At 42.4% G+C, this 24,019-nt stretch overlaps 1 protein-coding gene across 9 annotated transcripts in view; it reads right to left on the bottom strand.

Moving 5' to 3' along the window:
- Window positions 1-1,468: 1,468 nt before the first annotated feature.
- The window catches only part of RAVER2 (ribonucleoprotein, PTB binding 2), a 35,102-nt gene continuing 12,551 nt past the window's right edge, over window positions 1,469-24,019 (bottom strand). For 2 of the 9 annotated variants that reach the window (XM_040566424.1, XM_040566419.1), the window contains 12 exons: window positions 20,756-21,225; window positions 18,428-18,619; window positions 17,035-17,161; window positions 16,008-16,090; window positions 12,434-12,538; window positions 12,127-12,238; window positions 10,778-11,031; window positions 8,455-8,566; window positions 7,933-8,078; window positions 5,829-5,918; window positions 5,108-5,236; window positions 1,469-2,193 (listed from right to left, as the gene is read on the bottom strand). In XM_040566424.1, the coding sequence (XP_040422358.1) occupies window positions 2,047-2,193; window positions 5,108-5,236; window positions 5,829-5,918; window positions 7,933-8,078; window positions 8,455-8,566; window positions 10,778-11,031; window positions 12,127-12,238; window positions 12,434-12,538; window positions 16,008-16,090; window positions 17,035-17,161; window positions 18,428-18,619; window positions 20,756-21,225 (1,967 nt within the window). In that variant the 3' untranslated portion in view covers window positions 1,469-2,046. The remainder of the gene's footprint in view (window positions 2,194-5,107; window positions 5,237-5,828; window positions 5,919-7,932; window positions 8,079-8,454; window positions 8,567-10,777; window positions 11,032-12,126; window positions 12,239-12,433; window positions 12,539-16,007; window positions 16,091-17,034; window positions 17,162-18,427; window positions 18,620-20,755; window positions 21,226-24,019) is intronic. The other 7 variants (XM_040566416.1, XM_040566417.1, XM_040566418.1 and 4 more) reach the window with 7 other exon arrangements.

Here is a 24,019-nt window from a genome sequence, read left to right as displayed (position 1 = left end):
ATGTGTTTCTTTTTCACATTATCTATTAAAGATTTTTAAAGTGTGTATTCCATAGGAATAGTGCTCAGAACATGTCCTTAAAACAACCTTCCCCTACCTTATGTGCTCACTTTAACAGTAGTCCAGAGATGGTTCTGTTCCACAGAATGCCACTTTACCAACAATTTATTTTTCATTGAAAAGGGTAACAAGTTGAGCAAGTTCCATATATAAAAAGAGTTTGAACAAAATATTACAAGTGAACTTATCAATACATACTGAATCCCAGAAAAACTTAAGTCCATGAACTGCACGGCTAGGTGGCTGTCTTAAGCCTTTCCTGCCTGTATGCCCAGTGCAGACTAGCTTATCTATAGAACGTAGCAAGTGAGGGAGGAGAGGATTATTTTTTTTAAGCCTTGAAAATACGTATCCTGGTCACATCACAAAGCTTGACCTGCCGTTTTAAGACTTTCTTTAGAAAGAAAAAAATCCATATTGAAAAAATGGCTTCACTACTGTCTGCTGAGCTAGAGCAAGAGTAAGACGGCCTGCTGGTGCCGTCTCAGTGGCATCATTGCGTGAACTAACTCCAAAATCATTTGCAACAGGATTCTAGGGAAGCAAACCCACACTGTCCATCACAGTTGGCTGGCTCATAATTTGTCACAAACACTGATATACAAACACCACCACCAACAAAGCTTTCTAACGCTTCAGCTACAAGGATTAACAGCAGGAAAAAAAGCCTGTACCAAAGGTGCTTAATTAATAAGCCAAAAACTCCAAGTCTTTTTAAAAACAAAATTAAAAAGAAATCCAATCAAGCTGCCTTGCTCAACGAGCCTCCCTGCACGCGGCCTGCATGGTGCTGAGCCAGTACTCTGTGTGCTAGGTGAACAAGTAAATAGCTTTCCCTTTGAATAAGAATTCCTTCGTGCAAAAGGCAAGCTGTAAGAAGGAACAAAAACTGGAGCCAGGATGCTCTGCTCTAGCAGGCTTTGGGTTGCAGCAAATTTCTACAGACACTTGGAAAAAAAAAAAAAACACAAAAAAGGATGGAGAGCAGGAAGGCAGGACTGAAGAAGTCCTCTGAGCCCATTAAGATTGCTTCTGCTCTAAGTCTGGCTCATCCAGAGTCAGAAACATCCAGAAAAAGTAAACTAGACAGCATGTACACCTTCTTCCCCTTGTGGTTACCTCTAACAATCACCTACCACGTCCACGTGTTTCCAGCAGCCCTATGGCCATACGGTCCTGTTGGGAGGAGGATGGGTGCAGGAACAGCAAACCAACTGCACTCAGAGATTTTAGGAGACTCCAGAGACACTGTTTTACTCTCGGCTCCATTCACAAACTAAATTACTTACTCCAAGGAAAAGCTGTGGATTCTTTGCCTAGAAGCAGATAAAGGTTACTCCATCGTTGAGATGTCACCTATCCGAACACAATTTAGTATTGTGAGGCAGCACACAGTGCAGCATCTTACTTAAAACATTTATTGAAAACATCACAGCGACTCTAGTGATACATTTGGTATATCTCCACTCCAGGATTAAGAGGAAATATTAAAAATATAAAGGTTGTAAATGCAGAAGTCTTAATCCTGGGATAAGTAAGCTTGAAAAAAAACCCACATTCTGAGTTAAAAAAATAAGAAAAAAATTACTATTAAGACTTTGTCTTTTAAATTCCTCAGCGTGAGGACTAGAGAAAGGCTCATCATTCCCTCCTCAGTATTTTTATTGCTTTCAGCTGATAAGCTACCAACAATTACCAAGTTACTTCTCTTGGTCAGTTTCAGCCCACTGTTAATTTCAGTGGTAGACAAAAATGGAAACACCATTCCATCCCTTCAAAAGGCAAGGCAGATTACGGAGAAATGGCTAACGTCGGATCAATACGTACGGGTTACTTGGCGAATTTGCCCATTACACAGTGTTGTTCCTCTTGGGATTATTTATAACCCACGCAGAAAGAAATTTGTCTGAAGTTAAGGCAGCAATAAATAGGAGAGGTATGAAAAGCCTGCCTTCACACGTCAAGGCAGGACAGATTAGTTAGGTCTCAATAAACGCGTTTTTTTTTCAGAGAGGATTCTGCGTAACGTACGGCTGAGCCCTGAGGTTGCTGGCCAATGTACTCCACCGGGCCAGGTTCTGGGGAGGAAATGAGGTACGAAGAGCCTCGCTTCTCACTTCTCGATGGAGCCACCTAAGGGCAAGAAGAAAATAAGTGACACATGATCCAGAGCAACAGCGTCAATAAATAAAGCTCCAGTCTGTGAAGTACCAAGGACCAGGAGCCAACAACCAACTCCGAACGCCCCGCTCCTGCTTTACAGCCCAGCTATACACAGCGCATGAGTCAGTGGTTGTGCCCTTTCCCTAAAAAACCAACCATAAATGCACCGGTGCCCTGCTGTGCATGCATTTTTGTGAGGGCAAGGGGCTGGCTGGGCCAGGTGGCCGTGCTCCACGATGCGCGTGTAAAAAGCAGCAGCTCAGTGGCCATGCTGTCACCCTGCGGCGTCATGGCAGCTCCAGGCACGGTCACCCTCTCAAGCAGGTCCCCAGTGGGCCACCCGGTGCTCCTCTTGCTTTTCCTGAAGAGCTGAACAGGTCACCCTGCCCTGGCACCGCTATCGTTGCAAGCAGGACTTTTAAGGCCTTGTTTCCCGGCCGTGCCAAAGCGTGTTTGTGTTGGGGATTACGGGCGGCCACCTGCCGCTCGCAGGCATGAATTTACACGTGGTACCGACGAGAAGGAGAGAGCAGTAAAGTTGTGTTTCATCAAAACTTCATCAAAATGCCTCACACCAATACACAAAGTCCTGGCGGACCCGAACAGGGTTTCTGGTGAGGGCGCAGCTCCCCTGACTCTGCCACAGTGCCCTGCGACAGGGGCACCCCAGGCTCATGTTCAATTCCCCTTTGGGAGGCATCAGAACAGGGAATTACAAAATCCATGGCACCTAGAGCAACAGAAGCTACAGAGAGAGCTCACCACCCGCATTGGTGAGCGTTAGCCACTTCTCTCTTCCCCCAGCATGTCACTAATTCCATTACCAGACGACTCAGATGCTCACCTTGCTCTCAAAGCCTGCCCCATCTGCCCTAGTAGCACCGGGCCCTGACCCGTTCACATCCTGCTCGAGCACAGCGAGCAGTCTGCGTCCAGTCTGGCTCCTGGATCAGATGATACGGGGTTTGGCTCCTGTTGGGATGAATATTTTAGGAACCGTAACACGCTTCACAAACCGGGAAACTCATTCCTTTATCAAAAGAACAGCCAGGCTGACCGAGTGCCTCCGAGCCAAACATTCCTCAACAAACCTCTGAGGCTCCCCTTACTAGGTCACAGTGGCAGCTCAAGTTACCCTTTGCAAATGTCCAGCTCCATTTTAGAGAGCACTTGTCATTATCACAAGTAGGAATTTACTTGAGGAAAGACTCTGGTTTTCCCCCTTCCTCTCTCCCGCACTTCCAGCAGCTGCGGGGCCGCTGGCCGTGAGCTTTGCCCCTGCACACGGTGCTGTGGTTCCTACAAAGGCCCCGCTCCTCTGAGCCTCTGCCACACAGCTCAGGGCAGCGGGAGGAAAATGCATTGCAGGGCTAAGGAGAGTGCACACAAAAGCACAGCGGGCCTCTCTGCCTGCCCTCCTCACTGAGATTTCTCTTTTAACTCTAGGAATGAGCGCAGTACCTGGCGTTAAGGCAAATTCTGCTGCTGTTCAGCCCGTGCCAGGGGATTGCTCTTGTTCTGCCTTCTGTGGAATCTGGCACTCAGACAAACTGTAGGGCAAGCTGCTCAACATCACCTTCACACGCAAGCTTTCCTCTTCAGACTGGAAATATACTGGCAGGCAGCAGCTAACTCACACCCCAAACTTCTCTCTGATGCCGTTACAATTCTCCAGTTTCCAGTCGTATCAGAGCTGCCGGGGAGCTCAGAGCACCACCTTTACAGCACGCAGACAGAGGCTGCACACGTTCAGGCCTTGCCCACCTTTATCCCCAAACATCTCAAAGCCAGTTCCAGCCAGGCCTCGTCTGCTACCCAGCTGTGAATTCCTACAGCTGCCTGCTCCTTGTGTATCTTCTCCAAAAAAAGGGGAATCTCATGCCAAGTGTGAGATGCGAGGTCTTTAATGCCAGGACACCACGTGCTGACCCCCCCCCCCCCCGCAGGGATTCGCCACCACTCAGGAGGCGAGCAGACCTGCACTCAGACTGAAGAAAGCTTTCGCTCCCATCCTGCTGAACCGGCCTCCGGTCGGTCTAACCCTACAGCCTCCTCGAAGCTGGTCCTCACCCCCCATAGCCTTTCCTCACCCCTCGGCAGTTTTACTAATGAAAACCAAGTGTCTGCTGGGTCCAACACTGCTCTGCTCACGCAGTCTGACAGAGGCAGGCTGCATCTGACACGTTATGCACTTCAAGTGCAAGCTATTTTACCATGTTTTCCCTCCCAGGCTGTGGTTCGCACTATTACAGAGTGCTGGCTGCAGGTGACCCACCCGCACGCTGCCATAACCTAATCACTCCACTCCAGAGCTTTCACCCCAAGGGCACTCACTGCAAAACACGGCCCTGTCTGCACGTCAGACAAAAGCCATCTGAAACCAGCGCGAACCACCTCCTCACCCTCTGTTCACCTCCTCCTTCACCTGCCTACTTCGAGGCACTTCTGCAGGTTGGCCCTCATGGATTCGATCTTTCCCAGGAGTTTGTTGACAAATGTCCGACCTGTCCCTGCCCGTGGGTTTTGGTGCCTGGTGGGCACTCATCCTTTAGGTGCCGGAGGCTCCAAAGGGATCTACCCTACCACGGATTTCATCCATCACATCCACCAGGAGCCGTGTGTGCTCCCGAGCTACTCTGGATCCTGACTGGCTGTGACGCGGCGGAAAAGCTCTGCCTTCGTTTGTCACGGGTCCAAAGTCTACAAAAAGCATTTTATTTTTCCTGTTGAGGCTGGGGAAAGGACTCGGCACAGCTGGGCCTCCAAAACCCTCTCCTTTACCACTTAGCCACTTGGTGGCAGCATAAGACAAATAGGAACGCTTCCACCAGCAGCTGTAGCTCGGGCTGCATCTGCAACCGCTCTGCTCGGGATCTCCTCTCACCTTATTTAATTGGTTTTGTGGAGGAAGCTGCAAGCTGCCTGGCTGGTATGATCCCTGGGCTCCACTGTAAAATGTAGGCATGACCTGCAAGCAGGTACTGTAGTCTGGGTAAGATCCACCTGTAGATTCCTAAATGCAGAATGGGATCCGTGATAAACCACCATGTGAAAGAAAATAGGTTCAAGCATTCATGTTTACTCGATACAGTAATGAGCACCGAGCAGGTAGAAAAATATCTGAGTCCCACTCTGTTGCTAAAAACACAAGTGCACAATTCACAGCAGCTCAGGCATGCAGCAAGTTCTTCAGCAAAATGTAGGATTTCTTTTTTTTTTTTTTTTTTTACTTTACACAATTCCTTTAAAAAAAAAGTGTCCTCATTGTTCACACAAACCTAGGGCTATAAAATGGCCCGGGGCAGTCCTTCAACAGACACCCTGAGAAATAACGTTACGGTCTACTGTTTCTCCGTAGGAGTATTTTAATATCCTCCTGAACGGAGTAGGTAACTTCAGATGGAGGGATTTAAGGAGAGGAACAGCGGGCATCGTGAGTACGGATCCTGGAGAGTGGCTGTGCCGGGGCACCCTGCAGAGGGAGCGGGGCAGGGCCGCCCTCCTGGTAGCAACACGTGCAGCAGTGTCCAGAGTCCTAAAGCACCCGTAGGGCTGAGGGAAGAAACAGCCAGCAGAGACATGAAGAAAATAAAATTCATTCTCACCTCAGAGGCTTCATTTTCAAATTCATCGACTCTTGCCTGGGTAGAGTTATATGCCTGAGCATAATGCTGATACCACTGCTGAGCAGCCTCCTATAAAGGAGGAAAAAACCTCTTCCCATTAGCTGTCTACTAAGATCCCCTTAAATTAAAACACTTCTTATGACCTCATGGGACATAAGAATGAATTAAAGGCAAAGCTCTCAAAGAAGCATCAAAACACGGTTAACATGAACGATAAAACTCAATCCAAACATTTAAAACTATGTGAAGTGCATAAAGATACCCGAGGCACCGCTGCCTTGCAGTGGGTGCAAGCACTTGGTCATTGCTGTTACACGAGAGGAACGGACAGCACAAATGGAGGTGAGTGATGGCAAGAGGCATCTCTACACCTACGTGACATCTCTGGAGCTCTTCGTGCCTCTAATACTAAAGGTAACGCTAAGTACTCTAATACTGCAATACTACTAACTTTTTGACAGCACATTTCAAGGATTTGGGGATGCAAACTACCTCCAGGAGGCATCAAAATGAACTTAAAGCCAACAATCAGACAACAAAAATATTCAAGATGACGTTAGTGCTTGCATGATACACACGACAACCGCCCGTGGGTCACGTCCCCTGCTCCTCTGACCCACACTTGTCACCAGACCCGATCTCAGTGGGAGCCTGGCCCACCAAAGGTCCCCACTGCAATGAACGCCGCGCAGTGACCCCATCCCTGCCAACCCTCCTGGCTGAGGGGACACCCTCCTAACACAGAGCAACCCCGTGCCCACCTGCACGCCTGCTCTCTGTCCTCCAGACCCCACAGACCCTCACAGCAGCCCTGCTCTACCCGCAGAAGTCCTGGGGCAAGGCAGGGTTCCTCACCATCAGCCCAGGAGAGGAGAAGGGAGCACAGCGTGTTTCTGTCTGCCTGCTGTGGGATGAGAGATCAGGAGACTCTGGGGAAGAGGGAACACTGGGACAGGGCAGGAAGAGAGCTAAGCACGGTCAGGGTGGGTGTCTCAGAGCACACCCACGATTTTTTATGGAGCACCTGTTCTACAGTCCAGTTCTCGTATTTGTTTTGTATACTGCATTTCTACACTGGCTAACAAAAATATAGAAATGTTGTTTCACAAAGCATCCCAATGTCTGTGAAATCCTTCTGGAGGATCTTGAGAGGAGGCTCGGGGGGATCCCCCCGTGCCCACCAGCACCTGACGGGAGGTGCGGGAAGGATGGGGCTGGGCTCTGCTCCACGGTGCCAGGACAGGAGGCCCTGGGCATGGCCTGGGAGGTGCTGGGGGTCCTCGGGGGGAGCTCCGGGGCCACCTGGGGCTGGGCCCTGCCCGGGGGGGGCCCTGCTGTGATTCTGCATTGCTTTCGGTATTACCACAAAACGTTCTCCAGACCAGGGGCAGCCCATCACCTTCATGGCCGTGCTCTGACCACCAAACGGTACACACAGGGAAGAAATCCCAAGCAGTGAATCCAGCTGGCAGAGGCTATACAAATTCCCAAAGCTACACAAGAACTTCTGGTACACAGAACACACTCTTCTCTGGGATCTAGCCAAAGCTCAAGAAAACTTTAAAACTGTCTTGGGAAGGGAAAGAGAAAAACTTCGTGGTTTTGAAAAGAGACAAAAGCCAAGATGGAATTTGTAAGAGAATAATTATTTCAGCTGACTGTACTGAATTCAGGTTCTGAAGAAGCAATCTTCCAGCAGTTATGACCTCGCAGCAGGGAACGCACCAGGGCTTTTTGTGAGTGACATCAGGTATACTTTGTGCTAAATCTATTCTGCACCACTGAAAGAGATAAGCTACCAGCGAAGAGGACTTACAAGGTTCATTCTGAACAAAAAGGGTGGGCTTCGGTTGTAGGAAAGCCTAGGACTCCTTAAGAGTGATTCGTGATGTTGGGCAATGCTGTTCAACTGCATGCAGGGCTATCAGACCACGCGTACCGAGAGGTGCATTAAAGGTAGGTACACAGAGAAAAACAACGAGCAACTCAGGCAGGGATCTCTGAGCAGCCTGCCAACAATCCTGCTACCAGAGCTCTGAGTGACAAACCAGGCTTCAAAACAAAGTGCTGCAAAACGACGTACCTGTGTGTACTCTCCATGCTGTTGGGAGTAATTAAAATAATTTTCCATTCCGTGTTGTGATGTAGCTCCCTGAGAAACAGCAGCATCCACGATGTTGTTCGGAAGTCCAGTCTGCTGTGGTGGACTGGAGGCTTTGCTGGCAATCGCTGTTTGTAACATAATGAATATACACAGTTCACATAAATTTCACAAATTAGGTTGCACTAATGTAATAGCAGTATCCTGGGATGACAACAGAAATTCGCTAATTCAGATTAGGACATGCTTAAAACTGTGCTACAAATTATGGAACGGATTTCTACAAGTTTATCTATATCAAGCTAGCCCATCAGCTCTGAAAATCTACCCTTCTCACATAAAATATTAACTATGAGGATACACTACATTGTGATTTTAAGACAGAATTCAATATTTGCTTAAAGATAAATGCTGTGGTCACTGGAATCACCTGCCGAACAGAAGAATGATTTGTACATTTGAATTGAGGAAATTTTCAGCTAAAACTGATGAATGTTTGCTTACCTGGAAGACATATACCAGGCAACACACTTGCCAAATTCAAGTAGGGGTTGGTACTAAGACGTATTTCTTTTGGCGGTTCTCCTAGTAGTGAAGTCTGTTTTTTCAAAGGAGTCTGTGAAATAATTGGACAGATCAGTGTGCATTATGTTCATACAAGAGTTGTCAGAAATAAGATAAGTATCTCTGCATGATTTTGAAAAAAGTCTAGCCCTCTGAAATGTAACAGGACAAACTATTAAAATAAATACTGGGGACAACTATCTGGAAACGTTGCCTACATTTTTTTGACAAATGATTTTGTAGGAATGTTTCTCTTTAGACTGTAAGTTACTAAAAGATATTAAACAACAACAAAAAAAAACCTTTTACATTCAAGTAAATGCATAATAACCACCATAATGCCTCCAGATGCAGGTAGTTAGCATTTTGTACATGGCCAGGACAAAACCAACTCTAGTCCCCCAGACACAAGCAAATGAAGGACAAATGAACCCTGGCCTGGAGAGATGATACCATCTGCGATCTGCCATTATAACACATCTTACCAATCACTCTATTTATAAACCCTTACTTGAAAGAGGAAAATGTTTATGAGTGGAAATGAAGCATCAGAACTGACTCACTTCTCCAAACCACCAGAGTGTTTTCCTATGAGGGACTAGGAAGGGTACACTACCCGCTTATGTCCCCTTGACAGGGAAGAGCTCTCTGTGGAAGAGAAGAAAATCTGTAGCTATAGACAGAGTGTAATGGGAGAGAAAAGCAAAGCTCATTCCAAGGGAAAAATCATTGCCAGCAGCTGCTGGTTTCAATAACTGAGTGGCTGGGTAAGACAAAACATTACATTACGTGTATGAGCAAGAGATTTATGCACAGCATTAGAAAAAACACCAGAAAGACGGAGGAAATAAGTAGCTATGGCAAGTTACATAGCTTGTCTGAAATAACAGAGCTCAAAGATGTTTACAAAGCATTCTACTCTACATTTAGTCTGCTCATTTTTTCAAAGCCCATTAAAGAAAAACTCCATTACTTTAATGGATTAATGCTATTTTCAGTAAAATAGCATTAAATCATCAACTTTTCAAAAACTGTGAGCATGGTTTTTGAACACAAAAAACTTTAGAGTGCTGAAATCCTCTCTCTCGATGCAAAAACAGGCATTTGAGATAGTACGACTGTTCAGTATCAGGACAGGGCTTGTGGATGTCTTGCAAAGGAAGTGATTTTTGCTAATTGGGACATCTGTCTACTGCTGCAGAAAAGGAGACAATTAAAACATCTACCAGGATTTCCAAAAAGAACTTTTCCTGATAAACGTATGTATTCATAGAAATAAATGGAGTATCTAGACTTCTAATGGTTTAATTACATTTCCTTTTAACTAAATGAAAGGCAGAAATAAAACACTGATTTTATATATTTATACACAAACACACTGTGTATTTTATCCAAGTGTATCTACCCATAGGTAAAATCCCACTTCATTACAGTGAAAAGTGATTTAAGAAGCATACTTTCTAAAGTAGGATCAAAGGTGTCTAGCAAACGCAGACACCACTACTGTGTATAATCTAATCACTTCAGGTGCTCCAAAAACATATAGGGAAAACTCAGATCTGGTATCAATTAATTAAGAACTTGTCAAAGTACTTATGCATACTATTAAAAAAAAAAAAAAAAAGTAAATGCATAGACCAAATTCTGTTAGTGACAGGACGTGCTGAAAAAATTTCAATGGATCATTTTAATCCAACTTTAATCCCATCCCATTCCCCTCTTGCCTTCACGGGAATAAATATTAAAACTGATTTTAGACTAAGAAAATGTCAGCTATGCCTAAATGTGTACAGATTAAAAGTGGACTATTTACACACACACACAACATGCACCATCTGGAAACCCAAAGGCCCCATGTACCAGCAGAATTGCTCCTGATTAGTCATGTCATTCAACCACAAGTTCAATTTTCAGTCTTTAAAAGGGACACTGCCCTTGAGATATTTGCATCATCAAATACTATGAGACATACACAGGGGAAAAAAAAACCCTCTAGCACTGTAAAAGATTCCTTTGTTAATTCATTTGGACCACCAAAGAGCATTATTGTTCTCTCTCTATAATTCATAACTGAAATGACCTTAAAATGTCTCATGAATGATCCTGTGATCTAACAAATTTTAGTGAAGAAATACAATAAGCAGTCGCAGTTAACTCTAAAGGTTATTCAAAAACAAACAAACAAACAAACAAATCCCCACGCAAGAAAAAACAATGAAAAGCACCACAAGAAAAGGAACCAATTATATTTAATGTTTCTTACCCCCAAACTTGTATCAGTGCTTTTTAGTTGATTTTGTTGTTTGGCATGACCAGCCCGCAAGGCTCCTGCAGGAAGATTTGTTAAGGTCTGATGATAAGGCTGTGATCCCGAGACAACCGCTTCGGTAGTTGATTGTTTCTCTGGAGCGTTATTTTGCCCTGGTATAGCTTGTCCAACAATGTGCTGATTCGGAAAGAATGGCAACATGCCCATCCCTGCTGCTGCTGCTGTTTGAATTGTAGGCAGATTAGATGCTGCAGTCAACCATAAATGGAGAAACTTTTCTGTTAGACAAGATTTATCAGTACATTTTGTTTGTGGTTTTTATTAAGCGATGCAAAAAAACACTTAGCGATCTATTTTACAGCTGTACAAGAACACTGACTTCTGATGACAGTTTTTCTTCTTTTACCATCCTAGGAGCAAACTTTATTTAAAGGTAATTCTATAAAAGGAAACTAAAGAAAACTATAAAAGAAAGTTACTAACTTTCAAAAAACCTCTCAACAACATCCTTAGAGGGTCCTGTGCTGGAAAGCAGGGAAAACCCCTGACTTCAATTTGCATTAGTAAAATTCTTTACAAACTAAACAGCTAGAAAGTATCCTCTGAAAGTAAATTCTAGACATTCAGAACAGGTTTCTTTTTTTTTTTTCCCCAGAAGAAAGGTTTTCCTTGCTACTGGCTACTACCATTAACCTAACTGCTTGTGGAACTGCCGAATACACATCTCTGTGGAGGAAACAAGAGTGATGCTCCAAGCAGTATCACGACTCATCTTGCTTCATAAAAATTGAGGGCATCACTGGCGCAAGAATTTGCATTCAAAATTGATATCTGTCATAGATCAGACATTGAAGTTTAATAAACGGAATGCTAAGAAACTCTATTTGCAATACTTCTCCAGCTACTCAGATTTATCTTCTTTGAAGTAACAAACCCCAAAATTTTGATCCTGAATAAAAATATATTCCACATGTACTAGCATGGTAGTAACTGAGCAAGCAGGATTTTAAAAATACCTGTAAGTATTCAACAAATGGCACAGTGCACTCTTTCTTCCCTGAGTATGAGATAAGTCAGGTACGACAAAGCAAGGCATTTCAAGTTCATATGGCAATAACCTGCCAGATGAGCAGGCTAAAGCCAGTTACATAGCTATGTGCATTGTTAACTTGCCTAACTATATAGCTACATGACTTGCTTTATTGTCTAGCTCTATGCCTACCTTCCTGTGCAGTAACAAGGTTCAAAGACATTATTGCTTTTAGTAAAGTGGGAGAAAGTAAGGTGTTTAATTTCAAGGTGAGCATTTTTACTGATTTGGTATGAAATAAAATATCATTTACACTTAAGAGCTTCTCCACGGGTTCCCATGCCTGAAGTCACTGATGGCATTACCCCTATTCCCAATACTGTCTGAAGTAGCATTGTTGGAGGTTCTCCCAGCAAACCTGGTTTCTATAAGGAAGAACAGAAAACCGTGTAAATGATTAACATAATGTCTGTAGCTATTTCTTATAACTTTCACATTCAGTTACTTTTTACATATGCTAAATAGTTAAATTATACTAGATGAAAAAAAAAAACACACCACAATTGTTTATTAGTTCTAAGAATGTCCAAAGACAGCCAAAATTAAAGTGATGACCTTACACTATTGGCCTGGACATTTTCAATCTTCATCAGTTGCTGCTGTGGCAATGGCAGGTGAGCAGGGCTCTGCAGCAGTAAGTTAGACGCACTGCCTAGAACTGAATTCTGTGAAATTAATAAAAGAAGTGTCAGTTGACAGTCATGGAAAACAACATATTCTTGAAACATTTTCAGATGATACTGCTTACAGAAATTTAAACTACTTTCTGAATTAATGCAACACGGGAACATAACTATTTCTTCCACATAATTAAATTCCTGATTCATTCATAGCAAGTGACTTTAAGTTCTTTTAACCTCTTTCTCCTAGAGATTTTTTTCACCTCACAACCACAAATATGTTTTCTGATGGCTTTTAAAGGATCAAGAGTATAGTCCAAATATAATCCAGACTCCACTGAAGCCCCTGCATCTAAGCCAACAGGGAAAGTTAGATGTGTTTGAAGCCTCTGCAGACAGACTAGGCAAGGCAGAGATATGGGAGTTACCTACAGCGTGCCAGTAAGAAAGATGAGACGCAAGGACTTCAGTGGATTATGAGCTGTATGAATAAGGACTTCATTGTTTGTTAATGTTTGCATTGTGTCTTGCATTGCATTTCTAATACATAATCTCTGTCAAACATCTACACAATTTCCAGGACTGTTATAATTGGCAGGGACTCTCAACCCTTGCTTTGCAGTTGCCAAACAGTATCACTACTTTCAAAGAGGAATATCCACATATGTTTTTATGCCCTCTTCTATTTGGAATTATCTACATGAAGCTCTCTTGCAGAAACATTAAAAAGCTGACAATTTGTTGGCACTGTGATTTATAAAGTCTACCAAATACTAATAGTTTTCATTCAAAGTTCCTGGACCATCGGTTGCCACCACAATTGAGACACTTCATCAACAACCTTGGGGCACCATGGTCAGACTCTGCCACTGGTATATTCAGCAATATGTGCTCGGGCTCAAAAGAAGACTTACGGCCACTCTGTATCACAAAAGCACGTTGTGATTCATGCTAGCTGAACACAGGCTTGAAACTGTTCTCCTGGCAGCAGCTCCTGAGAGTGATTTGCCAGACAAAACATTAGTTGCTCTACAAACCTTCTCGTATGGCAGTGCACTGACCATGTCAAATCACAGCCAGTATAGCCTTCCTTGTGGTTTGAAATGTCCTATACAGGAAAGGTCACCAAAGCCAGGTAAAGAAGCTAAAAAGATGGCAGCTCTCAGGATGTATGGCTTTGCAGATCTTATTGTCCCCTGCAACACGCCTCACACATATTTTCGTGCCTAAGTATCTCTGTGTGGTAGGGTCAAATTCATAAGGGTAAACCCTCTCCAGGCCTTTAACGTGGTCTTTTCTTAAACAAATTCCTTCAGAGGTTTTCTAACTCTTTAAAACCTAACACAATACACCAAATTAGAGTGTCACACAAAATCTGATGAGCTGCAGTGCTGGATTCTGGACACAGAAACAAGCAGTCTAACACAAAGGGCCATATATACATCAGTTATGCCTCTGCTATTTTAATTGTATTAGCAATTTCCGGTAGAAATTAGCCATGGCTGTTTATTGTCACTAATGCATGTTCTTTCTAAACTTGGTTATATCAATAAAGAAAATATGCAAAAGTTCAACTGCAAAACTTTCAGAAATAAAAGACTGGAAAATCAGATTGGTTAGATTCCTCAGAAGAAAGTCTCTGGGTTAATAAAGACTTAGTAAAACTTCACTGCAACAGCTCAAAACGTATTGTATTGGCACATGATAAGTGTAACTAAGAGAAATTAAAAGAAAAAAGTTAAAAGTCATGCTACCTCCAGAGTTGAAAGAGTACTGGACGAATAACCTACTTGTTCAAATTTCTCTCTGTTGATTCTATTTTTTAATCAGTTATTTCATAATGTTGTGGCACAGTTATTCTAAAAATATTGTTTATACTCATTAAATTACTTTACAAAACTTTGAACATAAAACAGCAAAAGCAAGATATACAGGAAGCTGAATCAGTGTGCGTCTGAGGAGGTGGTGGGGAGAGTTAAGCCAAGACACTGTTTGTTCTTGTATGCTGTATACTGAATTTCGGGACAGTAACAACAGTGACCTGGTTCTCTGGCTTTAGAGAATACTCTGAAATAAGTCACCGAATAACAGAAAAACGTGCCTAATAGAAGGATCTGGGATAATCAAATCACTGTCAGTAAAATTCAGGTTATTAGATCAGGTTTGGAGCTAATTAAATGACAGGAGGCTCCCTGGAAGTGAATTAGACAAGTAAGTCTATCCAAAAAGAAAGAACTAAGTTGTTTGGCTACAGTACTCTAAGCCAAAAACATTGGATCATCATCAATCACACTGTTAGCTCTGTAGAACATGCCTCTCTCCAGCTGTGATTAGAAAACATTCACATTGCCTTCCAAGGAAGCATAGATTCTCCAAGAGAGAGCCCCAGCAACTAAATATACCAATTGAAAATGTCATTTAAATACAAGAAGTACAAGCAAATGATGATATATTTTTTTCATTGAAGAGGACAAAAGCAATTCATTTGATGGGGGAAAATTAAATAACATATTTCACATGCATAATGGATATATTCACCCTGTGTTTTTTTAGCAGAGAAGAAACAGAAAAGCTAAATATACTTAATATAATGAGTAACTCCGTATTTTAATTTAGTCTTTTTGAAGATCTATTAAGTCTATGTTTGCCAGAAGAACAGCACAAATAAGAACTAATAACGAAGTGGATTTTTAGATGGGGAATTTCTGAAACATCAGAAATAGTTAAGTCAAAGCAATTGACTAGTCCCTCAAAGATACTTAGGAATATCCCCCTCTGTTAACATTAATGGCATATTTTGGCTCCTGGCAGAGCTGGAGAAATCTCTGACAGAACCTCAATATAAGGTGGAAGCTACGCTGGCTACTGGCCAAATGAACTGCTGTGGTTATGGGTGCCACATTAGCCTGTTCTCCTCACCACTTCCTAGGACAAGGTCATCCCCAATATCCCTTATAGGGTCTTTCAGAAATTCCAGAGTCCATATGGAAATCCCATCAACTTTACACTGAATTACAGATACTCTGAGAACACTTGAAGCAGCCTATAGTCTTTTGTTTTGTTTTGGCTTTGTTTTTGTTGTTGTTGTTGTTTGTTCATTTTTTTGCTAAGAGCTAACATTTGCAAGTTACTATTTTTATGGCATATATAGCACATTTTGGTTCTTTTGAGCTTTAAAATGAAAACATCGATGCTAAACTTCTTGGCTTGAATAAAATAAAACAATTAAGTCTCTGTATGAAGCACGTGTAAGTAGCTTGACTTTTTTTTTTTTCCAGTTGTTGCTACATCAGCAGGTGTTAGCAAATAAAAAGCTAAGGTAAGGTAAAATAAGTCACTTGTGAATAGCAAGCACAGTCTGCTGCTCTTACATCCCCATAAGAACCTCATCATAGAGTGTGTTTTTTAAAAGACTGCTTTAGTAAGCTCACTTGCTCTTAGTTGCATTTTTTTGAAAGTTTTAAAATATTTTTTTCATGCTGAGATCTCCAGAAATAGCTGTTTTGATGCCTACCTGATGAACTTTATTCAGCTGTAAAAAAGGAGGGCCAACTGCCGTATTTATAAGGTGAGGAAAACCTGCAGATGCTCCAAGAACTGTTTTAGAAACAAGAAAGAGTTGCAGTGACTTTATAAGTTAGGCAAGTAATGATCTTTATAATAGTTATTCTATATTTTTTAGATTTGGTATCCGCAAAACTTTCCAGTATACTGTGGGGCATTATAATGAAACTTTTCAATACAGCCAGCTTTGATCTGCAATTAACAACACATTAGAGATCAAAAGTACTTTCCTGGAGCTCCTCTAAAGCTGGCAGTTTAGCTCCAAGGCAGAAATGCCTGCAGCTGATTGCCAGACCAGGGCATTAGCCAAGGTGCTTTGAAACACATAGTCACTTCCCACACAGTGTCTTTGTATCTTCTGATGTTATTGTAAAAACGGAAAAGTGAGAAGCAATACAGTATTTACATCACAAACTTAGCTGTCCTCCACTTGAGTCTTCAAATTATCCGTCTCCACGCCTATTCCTAATACCTTCACTATGTGGAATATGATGATTACTTAAAACATTTATTCACATCCATCCTAATGGGAAGGCAGAGAATGTTTTGGGCTAATGCTGTTCTTACTGTTGTGTACAACTACGGTAGCATACAAGCGAATAATGACTTTAAACTCGAGTCAAGAGGAGAGACTCTCGGACTGCAAATTCAGATCCCAAATCAGATTTAAAGTTGCAATTTTAATTAAATCTGCAAAAGATATTTCATTTTAAGCTTAATTCTAAATGACACTGAGAGACCACAGAATTAATGTAAGAACATTTCTATAGGTAACACTATATTCTACCCAGACACAATAGCCTATCAAACCATCTCTCGCTTTTGCTTTTATAAAATGTAAAAAAGTATCTACACAGACACACTGAAACAGTGCCTGCACAGATTTTGAAAGAGTATGGGTGCTTCTCTCCTTTGCAGAAAGCCTTGTCTCACTAAGAACAGGGTTTCTTTATTAACCCCTTTGTAAAACAACTTACCAGGTTTAACAGCATGTCCACGCAACTGGGGCTGCAGCAGTATTTGCAACATTGCTGGATTATTAAAACTTTTCATAATCTGCACTGCATTCGGCTCTGGAAGCAATCCTTTTCTATTGTTTCTCATCTCAAATTGAGAGATACAAAAATGTTACAAACAGGAGATAACAAAGAATGCATTTACATCCCTGGAAAAATTCAATTTCCTTGAATAAGGTATCGTAAAGATTGAAGTTTGAACATCCACGTGCCAACCCAAACAATTAACTCCTTCCACGTTTGTTCTCTAGAGCTAACTGACAATACTTTCCAGCACTACCTCTCCTCAGGTAACACGCATGTTGTCTTTCTCACCTGTCTTTCTTCGCCTTGTCTACGTTTCTACTTTCACACTTTTTCTGTTGCTCCCTAACATATTTAACAGCATCTCGATGTTTTCACCCTCTCTCCAAGATTTTTTGGAGTAAAAAAAAAGGTATAAATCATAGGTCAACATGGCAACTTACACATTACAAATTATTATTTCTCGGATCACAAAGAGCTAAAAGTTGTGTGACATTAATGTACATATTTCTTTTTACACAAAAAAATAATCCAAACATCTGCTTCCCAGTTCCCTGCTCCCTTTCCCTCAAAGGAAACAACTAACTACTCCTCCAAAACTTCAAGCGTATTATTTTCCTGAGAGGCATTTCTTTTTTCCCTTTTAACCAAGGAAGTGTTATCAATAAAGGAGGATATGAAATGCAGTGTTAACAACAACAACTCGTGCTATCTTGTAATAGCACCATGCATCACTTTTATAAAGATGTGGGCTAAAGCTCTCAGAAGTAATGAAACTGTTCTGCTTCTACTTTTAAGACAGCTTCTTGTAACACTTACCAAATCCAATTTTCTAGGAAATAATTTGATATGACAAGTGGGTATAAAAAGCTTTCTTCTATACTGAGCATGAAATTAAACTATTTCTCCTATCTTGAAATTTATCTTAAAATTGACAAATTCTTTTCTGTTTCAAACCAAAACTAAAACTCTGTTTTAGCTCATCAAATGTCTCCACCTCAATTTACTTTTGTTTTGAACTAGAACAACTTCTCTTGCAGAAAATTGATTTTAATAAAATCCCAAAGCTATGCAAGTATAACTTTGTAATATCTTCTAGCCATATTTCAGCCTTCCTCTTTGCAGTGTATTGCCTTCTTTAGCCTAGGAAAGAGACTGAGTTAGGCTGACTAGATAAAAAACAATAACAACCAAATAAAAACCCCAAACAGCTAAGGCTTCCAGAAGCTTGGCTAGTTTTTGTAATGCAAAGTGGTGAATCCCTTTGACACAACTCATGTTGCTCAAGGTATAACAAACCCATTCTGAAAACAGATTTGCAAAATCTTACCATCCTTTGTGCTGCTATAAGTGCTGCTAATGTGCTTCTGCCTGGCGCTCCTGGAGCACAGTAGGACACCTGGATTCTCTTCCCTTTGATAATCATGCCATCGGTGACTTCTTGTACTTTCTCAGCCTGCTCTGCAGTTTCGTACTCAACCACTGCAAAGTCACCAATACAGCTGTCTTCATCCTGAGCAAACTGAAACAACATTTCACAACACACTGAGCGAAACGGAGAATTTCAGGAACCGTCCTGAAATATTTTCACCTATTCCCTGCAAAATACTTTGCTAAAAGTTGACGTCCTATGTTAATGCCTACCCAAATTAGCATGTTTCTTTTTCAAATGTGCTAAATATAAGTATCATAGCTTCATATTAGATTTGGCATGCATGCTGTGTCTACTTGAATTACCACCTTAACTTCCATGTAATCTCATGGAGAACCTGAGTTGTGAAACATATTTAACAGTTATTTTACAGAATAAAAAGGGTGAGAAGAAGAATTTAAATACAGCTGTGTTCTACATTTTTTTAATTTTTTTTTTTTTCAGGATAAGAATTATAAACTCTTTACTGTTCAGTTTTTCAGACTACAATAACAAAAATGTCATTCATCAGACTGCATGATAGCTGTTGAAACATGTAACAATGCAAATTCTACTGCTATATACTGCCTTTTAGGAGAATCCGAAGTCTGTGGCTGCATTTAGTGTCAACAGAAGATGCCAGACTGATCAATCAAGCAGACTGGAAACAGGCTTACTTGTCAAACAATGCTCTGTCCTTTGTTTGCAGAGTTTTATAACAGAATGAGCAGATTTAAATCAAACAAAAAAATGGGAGTGAAAAGGGAGGGAGTAAAGCTTAGGCAAAAATATCCATTCCCAAAATGATCAGAAATGACACACTGACACTGGTTGTGAAGCGGAAAAGTAAAAACCTCTCTAGATTTTACTGGAAAAAAACCCCCAGCCTATTCCCAACAGTTTGGCTGTATAAACTTACAGTAACAACTGAAATAAAAATCTCAGAGATTTTCAAGAAAAGAGGGGTTGTCAAATCTTCAATGCCATTGCTAAAGACTCACCTCCAGAAAGAGCTCTAAAGAACACATATCTTGATAAATATTGCTGGGGAAGCTGATAACAGCCTCTGGATTATCTGACAGCTGGAAGAATGCCCCATACTAGAAGACTTTAAAACATCGATGTATTTAGCTAATTAAAAAAAGATTAGGCAAGTGACTTCATTACAGCACGCAATACCTTCTTTCAGAAGAAAATATTGGGGAGCGCTGGCTGCTTACCCTAGTAAGCAGTGAAGTGAAGCAGAAGTCAGATACTTTCAATCCGGGAAACAGAGTCGAGTACAAAATAACAAGGGATGGGCAGTTTCTGGAAAGAATTACTTGCAATTTATTCATCTCCCCATGTACTTGGATGAAGCAAGTATATGGATATGGTTAGCTGACAACAAATTACTGGGGCTCCAAAACAGCACTAGGTGGGTCAGGCCAGACAGCCCGACAGACCTGTCTTGTCTTAGATGCCGAAAGTCTCTGGTTACTTATCCTTGAAGCTAATCCCTAAGCAGCCTTCCCAGATACTTAAGAAAACAAAAAACAAGTGAAATCATACCCAACTGCGACTACAAACAAAGCTTTCTTCTTACTGTCTGTCTAGGTGTGTTTGTCTGCAGCACTTCTATGAGCAACATTTTATGTGTGGTCTAGTATCTCACAAGCCATTAAGACAGAAAGGAAACCTTTACATGTGCAAAGGCTAGTAAGGATCTACCTCTTCTGTACCTGCAAGCTTTCCAAAAGATGCAGCACTTCTATCCCCATCAAGCCCAGTGACTCATTCTCCCCAGTTAAAGAAAAACTCATTAAATATTTGCAGAGGTTTCTTATATGTGTTAATTTTATATATATATTCTTCCTGATCTCCCTGAACTGTCGCACTTACAGCATTCACACACTCTGGCTTGCTTTACTGAGCAATAAAACCATCAGCAACATTTACTTTAGAAGCTCTCTAAAATATTTCTAAAATGATTTTCCATAAAATACATGAGAAGGGGATGTGCTATAAACATTTTACTGGTGCTTAACAGGAGCGGTCTCCTGCAGAATTCCCAGATGACATGTAACAATCACTGTGAACCCGGACCAATAAAACAGTTGTACCACATCATATTTTGCAATGCAGATGCATGCTCACTCACCACTTAAGTGGAAAATAAAAGGATAAGACTACAAGCAGTGAAGTACACCAATACAGAACAATTTAAATCATGACCTTGATCTTCCAAAAGATACATATTCAACATACCTGGCAGAATACAGGTTTATACTTCAGTGAGAAAGCCTGCATCAGTTCTTTTGAATCAGCGTAGTCTTTTTGAAATTTATCTACACAAAGGCACTTGGAGTGAATAAGACTTGTGGTCAGCTGGTTCACATCCATCCACTGCGCAAAGAGAGTGCTCTCGTCTAACTGTTTCCCCAGAAGTTCCAGTCTCGCCTTCGCAGCAGAGTCCTTCTTCATATATTCCACAAAACCGTAGCCCTTGGAATAGCCAGTAACTTCATTATACACCAAAAAACACCTCTCAACGTTGCCGTAAGCACGCACAAGTTCTTCAAACTCTTCTAACGTAAATGAAATGGGCAAATTAGTGATGCACAGCAAAGCATCTGTTGGTTGGAGTTGCACAGATATTTCTTTTCCCCGAAGAGAATACTGGTGAAATTTCCGAATCGCATTTTGAGCCTGCTCTCCGTTTAACAGAGTAACAAATGCTGTAAGAGACCAAAACAAGTTACATCGCTTATTACTTTACAAATAATCACTATAGCCCCCCTCGCCTCTATAAAAAACAACACAAAACCCACCAATAGAAGTCACAGAAAAATAAGTTTGGAATTTACTCTGAAGACGCAATATGTAAAAAGAAATGCTGTAATACATACTTAAAAATCTGAGAAACTTAGATATACAAAACCTCACTACTTGTAACACTACAGAATTTTACATCTGAGAAACAAAAAGTAATTAATTACATTTTCTACTTAGGTCAACATATTAGTGATTCAACTAGATTTCTTTGAAGACAGCATCCATACATTCTCACTAGGGAATTACTGCATCCTTTCTGCATTTTGAGTCTTTAGGATATTTCCCAAAATTGCAGAATCACAGACTGGCTGAGGTTGGAGGCACTTCTGGAGGCCAACCCCTGCTCAAGCAGGACCACCAGAGCTGTCTGCCCATGACCATGCCCAGCCGTCTTTTGAAGATGTCCAAGGACGGAGACTGAGCCACCTCTCTGGGCAGCCTGTGCACAGCACCAAAATGTTTCCTGATGTTCAGAGGAAACCCCCCTGTGTTTCACTTTGTGCCTGCTGCCTCTTGCCATCTTCTTGCCCTCCTCTATAGAGGATGTAACAGTCTGTAGTGAATCAAGCAGATGAAGATAATCTACGGGTTTTGTTCTTGAGTCCCACTCAAGTATGCAGCACAGGACAGCCCCTGGCAAAATCTTTGGTTCATGTAAGGGAAAGAAAGACGCAAGTCTACAGCTCTGGCTGAGACATCCTCAGCACTGTCAGCCACTTGCAGACACCGGGTTGGGCGTTGGACATCTTTCATACCCAAAGCATGCAGCATCACCTCCAGACAGCAAACATTTTTCTGCTGGAGTTGAGCCTTCAGGCCCACAAATCTCAGCAGCAAGTACCACACGAATCTTTAAAACGTGGCAGTAGGTAGTACCTGCAGGATTTGATTCCCTTTTAACCTTTGCTGAGCTGCTGACCTTCAAACCGATCTTAGAGCTACTGAATTTCCCTCCCCAGAATGACAAGTGGCTGTTGTTTGTTATTATACTATTATTTTATTTTATTTTACTTTATTTTATTTTACTTTATTTTATTTTATTTAACCGTTTCTTCTCTTCAGGGGGCACTAGTCCTGGTGATGTCATGGCCATGCCACAGGGGACAGAATGTTGGCGGCGGCCGTGTCACAGGGGGGAGCCTGTGATGCGGCCAGCCCTGGCCGCTATAAGAAGGGCTGCAGCAGGCCAGTCTGGTCAGTCTGGCAGAGGAGTAGCCAGATGAATTTGGGCTGAGAAGGCAGAGGTAAAGGTCCACCGTGGCAATGGAGGGTTGGTGCTCCCCTTCAGCTGCTTCCTCTTATTATTTATTATTACAGATAGAATCCTGGAAAAGGACAGAGCAAGACACTTCGCTGGAGACGGCTCAAGGTTTTACAGGAGAGATCCCTGGACTCCATGGCCACATGCTAAGGAAGGTCAACTCCCAATCCCTTCCCACATTGTGCCGCTGGCACAGGCCCTGGTGATGTCACGGCCACATCACAGTGGGGCTGGTGAGACGGTGGGCCCAGGAGGTGGGTGGCACAACACACAGGGGTTCGCTTGGTGCTAGTGCTTGCTTCTCTGCTAGCCTCAGCACTGGATAAGGACACAAGACGCGTCGCTGGAGACGTGTCAACATTCTACAGGAGAGATCCCTGGACTCCATGGCCACATGCTAAGGAAGGTCAACTCCCAATCCCTTCCCACATTGTGCTGCTGGCACAGGCCCTGGTGATGTCACGGCCACATCACAGTGGGGCTGGTGACATGGTGGGCCCAGGAGATGCCTGGTGTTACACATGGTGGTTCTCTTGTTGCCAGTACTTGCTTCAATGCTAGCCACAGCACTGGACATCGACACAAGCCCATGACGCCATACTCCTGGCCTCTCCTCGACGCGTCGCTGGAGACGTGTCAACATTCTACAGGAGAGATCCCTGGACTCCATGGCCACATGCTAAGGAAGGTCAACTCCCAATCCCTTCCCACATTGTGCCGCTGGCACAGGCCCTGGTGATGTCACGGCCACATCACAGTGGGGCTGGTGAGACGGTGGGCCCAGGAGGTGGGTGGCACAACACACAGGGGTTCGCTTGGTGCTAGTGCTTGCTTCTCTGCTAGCCTCAGCACTGGACAAGGACACAAGACGCGTCGCTGGAGACGTGTCAACATTCTACAGGAGAGATCCCTGGACTCCATGGCCACATGCTAAGGAAGGTCAACTCCCAATCCCTTCCCACATTGTGCTGCTGGCACAGGCCCTGGTGATGTCACGGCCACATCACAGTGGGGCTGGTGAGACGGTGGGCCCAGGAGGTGGGTGGCACAACACACAGGGGTTCGCTTGGTGCTTGCTTCTCTGCTAGCCTCAGCGCTGGACATGGACACGAGCCCATGATACCACACTCCTGGCCACCTCTCTTTGACGCACCGCTGGAGATGCGTCAACGTCCTACAGTCCTACAGATGAGCAGATGGCACCATCAGCTGCAGACAAGAATTCTGCAACACCCCACACTTGCTATATGAACTTGTCTGTGTAACCTTTTCTTAATAAAAGAACTTAATTCTTAATAAAAGAACTTAATTCTTAATAAAAGAACTTAATTCTTAATAAAAGAACTTTTCTTAATAAAAGAACTTTTCTTAATAAAAGAACATAATTCTTAATAACTTTTCTTAATAAAAGAACTTTTCTTAATAAAAGAACTTTT

The sequence above is a fragment of the Cygnus olor genome, chromosome 8 (assembly GCF_009769625.2).
Source record: "Cygnus olor isolate bCygOlo1 chromosome 8, bCygOlo1.pri.v2, whole genome shotgun sequence".
Taxonomy (NCBI): Eukaryota; Metazoa; Chordata; class Aves; order Anseriformes; family Anatidae; genus Cygnus; species Cygnus olor.
The sequence above is the reverse complement of the archived record's forward strand: the minus strand, read 5'-3'. Positions and strand labels throughout refer to the sequence as shown.